Source organism: Micropterus salmoides, unplaced genomic scaffold, assembly GCF_014851395.1.
Source record: "Micropterus salmoides isolate LMB-PRFRI ecotype aquatic unplaced genomic scaffold, ASM1485139v1 Ms_hic_scaffold_10, whole genome shotgun sequence".
Taxonomy (NCBI): Eukaryota; Metazoa; Chordata; class Actinopteri; order Centrarchiformes; family Centrarchidae; genus Micropterus; species Micropterus salmoides.
In genome coordinates this window covers 33662918-33671503 of record NW_024040041.1, presented here as the reverse complement: position 1 = coordinate 33671503, position 8586 = coordinate 33662918, and the positions used below count along the sequence as shown (strand labels likewise).

Here is an 8586-nt window from a genome sequence, read left to right as displayed (position 1 = left end):
TTAACTGATGTGATGGAATGCAGCAATCGATCTGTGACAAGTGATGTGAACAGCAAATAAAAATGTACAGATAAGTAAATGATACCAGAAGATGAAACCAGCGGAAAGCCAAGCTTGTGCTGATAAACTTGCAACAGTGACGAACATGCCTGAGACGGCAGCTGAAGGTGAGCGGCTGTTAAAATCATGTCTGGCACATGCGTAAGGAAAAAGAGCCATGCACTTGTCTTGTGTTGCTTGCATGTATGGCTGCAAGCAAAACCATACATAAATTACCATAATAGTCATTTTTTTGCTGCGATCTGGTTACAAAAAGTATCGAATGATGGACTGGAGACGTTTCAATAGTACTCTATTTCAGTCAGTACCTTAAAGCAGTGGTCGGCAATAGACGGCCCACGGGCCAGAACCGGCCTGCCAGCAATAATATCTGGCCCGCGGCCAGATTGCTTTGATAGCAGAAACACAAAAAATAAATAAACTGATAACAGCTGGTGATTAAATGGATCTCAGTCATCACAGCTACAGTTACTCACATAACCACTTCCTCTTAAGTGATTGTGCCTCTAAAATAAAAGCGCAAGAACGTCTTTTGCAGCAATGCTTTATGTTGAGTTTATTAAGGGCAATTCAAAAGAGTCTCTGGCTTGCTTGACACACCTCTGAAAAAGCTGTAAACGTGTGATTGGATTCCCCTGACTTTCCTCAGGGAAATGAAAATAAGTGTCCACAGGTTTATGAATGCGGATCAAACACCGGAACGCGCACACACACACTGCAGCACATGCTTTATTTGAGCATATGCAAAAGTGTCCTTTTGTTAAATTTGTTCAACAAGGTAGAAAAAAATTTCCGCAATAAGATGAGATCAATCTCACTGTCTACCCATCGGGAGTCCCGCACAGTACCAACTGAGCTAATCACGCACATGATTTTGTAAGGTTTGACTTTGTTCTGGCCCGCCATATAATGGCTTGGAAAAATTTGGCCCGATGCCAGACTTATTTGCCGACCCCTGCTTTAAAGGTATCGAGTAGCAATATCCATTCTTAGTGTATCATGAAAATTAATTTAAAGCTGTTATTTTGAAATAAAGATAACTTTCACATTTTAGGATGGTGAAGACATCAGTAAATCATTGACAGAGATCAATTCATCAAAGCTGCTGTTGTTGCAAAGCTCAATATTTTTATTTTGCAGAACTCTACCAGGAACACATTTGAGTCCAACCCCCCCTTGTCTTACTGGGATCGGCATGGAACAATAGTTACGTATTGTAACTCCAGATTCTGTATGAGTATGATGAGTATAGGCACATCCCTCTAAGGCTATCGCTAGTGGGTTTATCACTTAAATGCATGCGCAACACTGGCATGATGCAGTTTAGGATGCAGGAGAGCGAAGCTGCTCTCCCCCTGGGTTTTGAGACATGAGGGAGCCACAGAGAGGGCAGCCAGATTGCTGCCTCTCTTGGCAGATGTTGAGGGCTCCCGAGAGCTCAGTGAGAAAAACAGGGCGCACTGAGCTTTCTCTCGTGAGTCGAACAGAACCACCTCTGCCCCGCCGGACCTGATCCAGGTCTGAGCGATCAAATCGGGGTGGAGGTTCCACCCGACATGGTGTCAGTCTGACATCAGTCTCAACAGCCGCATGACTGACTGAGCCATCACCTTATGGCCTCTCAGTGTAGAGGCTTCAGAGCCATTTCTATGCTTTTGGAGAAGGTGCGAGGGGCCAGTGACGGTTGCACTGGTATTGGACTGCCTCGAAGGAGAAACGCAGGAAGTTCCTGTGTTTCAGATCAATGTAAGCGTCGAAGTACCCGTCCTGCAGGTTGATGGAGGTGAGCCAGTCTCCCTTGCGCACACACTCCAACACCTGTGTTATAGTCAACGTGTGACCTAGCCTGTCCACTATCACCCTGTTCAACAAGGACAGATCGAGGATGGGTCTCATGCCTTCCGTTTTCTTCCTGACCAGGAAGTAACAGGAGTGAAAGCCCTGATTTTATGCACGCGTGAGATAAACCCGCTAGCGATAGCCTTAGAGGACAAAACCTATAGCAATAGAACGTGGACCGCCCATCGACTACAGTAATTGGATCTGGAATGTTTTGGTGCAGCCAGGTCTCTGTAAGATGTGAGCACAGCAGTCTCTGATTTCCCATTGCTGAGTTAGTTTGTGTCCCATTTTGTCCATGCCATTTTCCTGCGACCGGACAGCAGCCAAAGGTAGGCCAAATAGAGGAGCAGCTTTAGGTCAAAGCTGGGCCAGCTTGAATCTGGATAGGTGGTCAAGATGTGGTGAGCAGGGATCGTCCCAGGGTCCGCTGCACTTAATCCAATCCAAATGTGGCAAAGTTTGAACAAGCTACTGGCCTCCAATCTGCATGTGCTGCCATCACCATGGTTACTGTAAGTGATGATATGTTAATAATAAAAATAAATAATGTTCAAACATGCATTAAATAAATAAATCCAAAATCTCCCTCTGTTACTCCAGACATGCTTTTTCTGAGACAGCCTATTTATCAGGTACCTTCATTAGGATAGAATATATCTTAATTGTCCACCAGGGTGGAAATTTGTTTTCGGCTCACCAAACACATGAAACAACAACGTGAGAAACAAATGAGACGTTAATAAAACACACACATTGATAAGTTAAGCTGTAAAGTTCAGATTATTGATGACACTCGGGATCTTAAATACATTTTTAGTTGTCAGAGGGACTCTATAGCACCTCCTAGAGCTCAAAGGCTCAAACTGACTGAAGAAAGGATGGGAACTATGTACCAGGATAATTCAATTTCTTCCTCGCTCTTTCTGCATAAAATCAAAAGCAGAGACTCCACACGCAAGTAATCAAATGCAATAGCACATAACATGTGAATAGTTACATGTAAGAAAATAACAATTGTCAGAGCAAACAAAAATTAAGAATCAAAACAGCTAAATCATGTAGTAAACTGGGTCAGTCCCAACAGAAAATGCATTTAGTGTGATGCTCCATTATCTGGCCCCTGATTTGCTGCTTGCAGCTACATTTTGGTTTCTGATCTGTGATTGGTTGGCTCTCTGAGCCATCTGTCACACTGGCTGTGTTGAAGGGGAGGGAACTACACTGACTTTATAATATATAAAGCTGAAATGACAAACTATTCAACAACAAGACATCAACAGCAACAAGAAATCACAGATCAACTACTTTTACAAGACAAAGATGGCCAGCAAACATCTTCAGACTGGTAAGTATATTTCATATACAGTACTCTTACTCAGGGTAGTGCTTGATAAACCAGCAGAGCAACCACTTATTCTCCTCTTACTACTGCAGTTTCATGTATCTTTAACAGCAATGATGTTTTACAGAATCATCACACTCAATCCTTACATTAATTTTACTGACAACCTACTCAGTCTTTTGCAAGTATAAATTTAATATTAATTAATTAACTTATTTGTAAGTTTAGTCTTCTCAGACATGAGAAGTTTTAAAAATCACCTTCATCAGTTGTTTGTATTTTTTGTTCTTTACATTTGAATTTTTTTGGATCAGTAAAACATGTGGTAGCAGTATAATCAACATGGCTTGCAATCAGTGCTCTTCAAATGGACTAGAATGTTTAACCATGAGGCCAAAAATGCAATTCTTATCTTTTTATCTGTTATTCTCACCTGAGAGATGCCTGTCTAGTTTACATCCCAGATTGTTTCTACTACTTGAAAGATTTCCCTTCCTTAATAAAAAACCAGGTTCCTTTCCTAGTTTGTATTTAATTCTAAAGAGAATGGTTTTAGTTCTACAAAAGTTAAGAGACATTCTGTTTTCAGATTGAGAGAGAATGTGTTACTACAGGTCCAACTAGAGACATAAAGAAAGCAGTATCATCAGCATACAGAAAAATATGAAACAAACAAGCTGCTTTTAGATTACTAAATGGTAGTCTACAATAACTAGAATTTTGCCCCTTTGAGGGTGTAATGTTTCTTACACTTCAGAAAATGTACTGAAAAATTAAGACACTTTATGGTGATAATTTCTAACAAGTGCTGACTACCTTTGTACTGATTCTTTTTCCGGTTTGATTTGTACCATGTCAGCATTAATATGTTCTGCCTCCAGGAAATAGGCACGACTTGCACTTACACCAACTTGGTTTTTATATGTTACAAATTCACTGCCAGCAATAAAAGTGGCATTACAACTAGTGCTGGGCAACAATTATAAAATTTTAATTGCAATTATTTGCATGCTTTTGTGCGATCAATTGCAATCAATCGCATTGTTATGCGCAAAATTGAATAATGAATTTTTAAATGTACTGCTATATATACAAGTGTAATAACATGTGGTTTACAAACACTTTAAATAAATAAGGTGCTTTCTTACCAGACGTATTCCCTTTACGCAGTAGCAATAAAATATTTCTTGTAAATCTCAATTTAAACATTAATGTAATCAAATCAAATACCAAGCCAAAGATATTTGCCACTGCCAGGGAATTACCTTTTATCTAGCTTGTTAAAACATGTTACCATGAAGGCCACGATCGTAACAACATAATATATAAATCTGTTTTCTTGTTTTTTTTTCTGAACAGGTATCAGAAACATTTTTCTTTTATCAAGGAGCTGCAGAAACAGTCAGTAGCAAGTGTCCCTGTTAGAGTTAGGTGAAGTAGTCGAGCACAAGGCGTAGCGGCAACTGGGTGTGTTCCCGCCTCACGCACATGCCGCCCGCTTCCGACGTAAAATCGACTTTTTGTACGTGACGCACAGCACAAATCATTGGAAGAGAGACTGATCCTCGCTGTTTGTGAGTTTCCAGAATCTATTACTGTTTACTGAATAGGACATCCAAAGGAGGGAATTCGCTTGGCAGAGCATCCCCGCAAAACTAGATGAAGGCCTATCAGGTCAAGTTATGTAGCCTGTAATTTTAACTTAAGTTAAATAGGCCACAGCTGTGTAGCGCACAGAAGCCATTGCCGTGGTTCCTATCCATAGAGTGCCTGCCGTTTACTCGCAGAGCACTGTCTTACTTCTCCCACACTCTGTATCCAATGTAGTCTGCCGAAGCCTCCCTCCTCCACTGCTTGTTTGGGTGGGTGATTTGCAGGCTGATCAACCTCCCACCCCTCCTGTGACCCATGGTTGGACTGTATGTGTATACAGAGCCTGTGAGCAACTGACTTTCAAAATAATAATAATAATAACTAAAACTGTGTTAACGTGATAACTGTTGGTGTTAATTAATTAATGCGTTAACACGATAATAATGTGGTAATGTGCCCAGCCCTAATTCCATGTTTTAATTGCAGGTGAACATGGACTGTATGCACATACAATGCACTGCTGAGACTGTTCAATTTTACAAACCCATACACTAGTACACTACTTGACCTAACTTGACATGACTCCACCCGATCTGACTCCACTTGACTTGCCTCAAATCAATGCCACTTAATATGACCTCACTCGACTGCATTCAACCTGACTCCACTCAATTTGACCTTAATTGAGTCCACTCGACCATGGCTACCTGAGCATCTTGTTAGTGTTTCTTGCATTGTAGTGGCCTGAAACTCAAACATTTCAAAAACTTTAAGAGGTTGTATTCAGTTCAAGTTCAAAATCTTATTTAGAGGTTGTACCAGAACAGGTTTACATGGTTATATTTTTGTTATACTGCACATTGCTGCAGCTCTTTGTTTCACCCTGTGTTGAAGGCTTTGTTTTAGCTATGGAGTGATACATCTTGTCTCTAAATTATATTTGCTGGGAGTTGCACATGCTCAGTTCAGGGTTAAGGACTACTAGCCAATCAGAAGCAGAGTAGGGCGGGTCAGCGAGAGCGGGTGTGCTGCAGCTCACTGTTTCTGAGGGCGTGTCGGAGTAGCCGCTTGGCGAGCGTTATATGAGGCGCATTTAGCTTTCATCCCTGTGACGTCACAGGGATGAAAGGGAAGCGGCTGGACTACAAACGAGCTGCTTTCAGACAGTTCAGAGCAGATAAATATATATATATCAATAAAGGAGAGGGGAAAAGCCAAAAAGCAGAATACCACCTCTTTAAAGGTTTAACATAATTAGAGGTAGGTAACATGAAACTTGAACTTTCTGGCATTATTTCAAATTTTACTGTAACATTTTAAAATACACCTGCAACATTTTACCAGTATACTATTTGTATTTTTTGTATTTATCCACATTTTTTAGTTAACTGGAAAGAATAGGAAAACATTCCTTTCTCAAACACAAAGATCAGTGCACTCCCAACACTTTTGTAAACATTTTTACGTTTGAACAGATAAAAATATCCCAGTGTGGCACATGTGATCATGTGCCACACTGGGATATTCATGTTCTGAGAAGATGTGCTGGAAAATCCTACTTGCCAACAATGTCTTCTTGTCATCTGCATCAGTTGTTTTGCTCTAAAAATGTAAAAAAAAATAAAATAAAATGTTGTGCTTGAAGGCTGATAATTTATTATTTATACAGCTATTTTATTTCCTATAACTGATAGGCATTGCATTGTGCACTTCAATTTCAAACTAGCAGGTGTGTGTGTGTGTGTGTGTGTGTGTGTGTGTGTGTGTTCGTATGTGTGTATGGTCATGGCTGATCTAACTTTTTATAAAATCAATTATGTCATTTCAGAGGAATCAAAGCTGAGGATCGTGCTCCTGGGAAAGACCGGAGTTGGTTTGAGTGCGTCAGGAAACACCATCCTTGGGAGGAAAGAGTTTACGAGTGAACTGTCTTCTGCATCTGAAACAAGAGAGTGTAAGATGAAGGAAAGAAAGTTTGATGGACAAACACTGGCTATTGTTGATACTCCAGGTCTGTTTCACACAGACAACGATCATAAGAAGGTGATGAAAAAGATCTTACAATGCATCATGATGACTATGCCCGGTCCTCATGTGTTCCTGTTGGTGCTAAAGCTAAATTCCTTCTCACAGCAAGATGAAGATACACTGAAAACCTTCAAGAACATCTTCAGAGACGCAGAACGTCATACTATCGTCTTGTTCACCCATGGAGATGAATGTAAGGATGATAATTGTAAGGTTCAACATCAATGTCAAGCTTTGGCTAAAAGAAAAGAAGATGTCAGAAATGTCATCGTTCTGCGTGATGATGCATTTCATGTCTTTAACAACGAAGTCGAGGATGAGTCTCAAGTTAGTGACCTGGTGCAGAAGATCAAGAACATGGTCCAGGAAAATGGCTACTACAGAGGCGAAATATATGAAAAGGCTGAGAATGCCTTAGAAGAAAAAAATGAACCCCATGAGGTACAGGAAGGTAATAAAGAGCTATTTGGGAAGCATGTGGAGGACATGATCAACAAGGGTCAGGCTATATTGGAGGAACGCATTTTAGATTCCTTTCCAGGTGTGAAATCTTTCCTCAAAAAAGTGCAAGACATGGCATATGCATGCATGCCACCAGAATCTAAGTAAATAGAGCTCATCAAATGAGTACTAAAAAACATATGACAAAGGGAAAATCATAGTGGTGAAAGGATGCAAATTTATTGTTTATTTTTCACTGTTCAATACACTTTTCAAAATGTATACAATGTGTAGATGCTATATTCGTGATCTGTGGACAGTTGGGGCATTGGCTGTTGTGTGAATAGTGATCTTTTTCTTTTTTAGGAAAGGTGACAGTAGTGTGAGTTTGTTATACTGCTACATAAGGCGTCAGGTTGATTTTTTTCCTACCAAAATCTCTAAACATTGTTGCTTGACTGTCCAGTCACCGCAGTCCCGATGAGATACGATGCTTGCTAAGCAATAAGCTTTTATTACCAAGCGTTTCGCCTCTTAGGCTACACACAGGCCACTCCTTCTTATTGGAGAGGTTTGTTGGATCAGTATGCATCCAAATTATGCAACATAAATCAAATAATAGCGTAAAATGTTTAAATCAAAGCACCTCAAACCATTTCTGTGCTCTGTCTGATGAAATGTTTATGGCGGGAGCTTTCAACATTAATTTTGTGTTTGAGGAAAAACTGTTAACCGAGGAAATTTTCAGACATTTGAGATGTATGTAAGTAGATTTGTTAACTTGTAATTAAATCCTGTTGTAAACTGCAGGTAAAAAAATTTAAATGCTTATTTTGTGCATACATATTGTGATGAAAGGCTTCCATCAATTTCCTTTTTTAATATTTTGGATAACACTTAAATAAGGCTGGAATTATTAAGTGTTATATACTTGTATTATCCTGAATCCTTGTGTGGTGGGTTACTGATCAGGTGTTTTTATTCCCTGTGCATCCTTGATGTTTCTTGCATCATCTGAATAAAGTGATATCTGTCTAATCTGTATGATGCTCCTCATTGTGAAAGTCATTCCCCATTTATGACATTAAACCAGATTTCACTACATTGTACTTCTCTATAGTTAAACAACTATGCAACATTACTTTTTTCAACATGTTTAATTATCAGCACCACATTAACAACCAGACAGGAAAACACAATTTTACTTCTCTGCAGTTTTCTTGCTGTAATGTGACCACCAGACGAAGCTAAAACAAAGAGACGGAGTGAATGTAAATGCT

At 39.8% G+C, this 8586-nt stretch overlaps 1 protein-coding gene across 1 annotated transcript; it reads left to right on the top strand.

Annotated features, from left to right (window-relative positions):
- The first annotated feature begins 3113 nt into the window (after positions 1-3113).
- Positions 3114-8348, top strand: LOC119895602 (GTPase IMAP family member 9-like). Its single transcript, XM_038708829.1, has 2 exons — positions 3114-3247; positions 6666-8348. Exons 1-2 carry the CDS (start codon positions 3223-3225, stop codon positions 7472-7474), a joined length of 834 nt encoding a protein of 277 aa, XP_038564757.1. The 5' UTR covers positions 3114-3222; the 3' UTR covers positions 7475-8348.
- Positions 8349-8586: the final 238 nt, after the last annotated feature.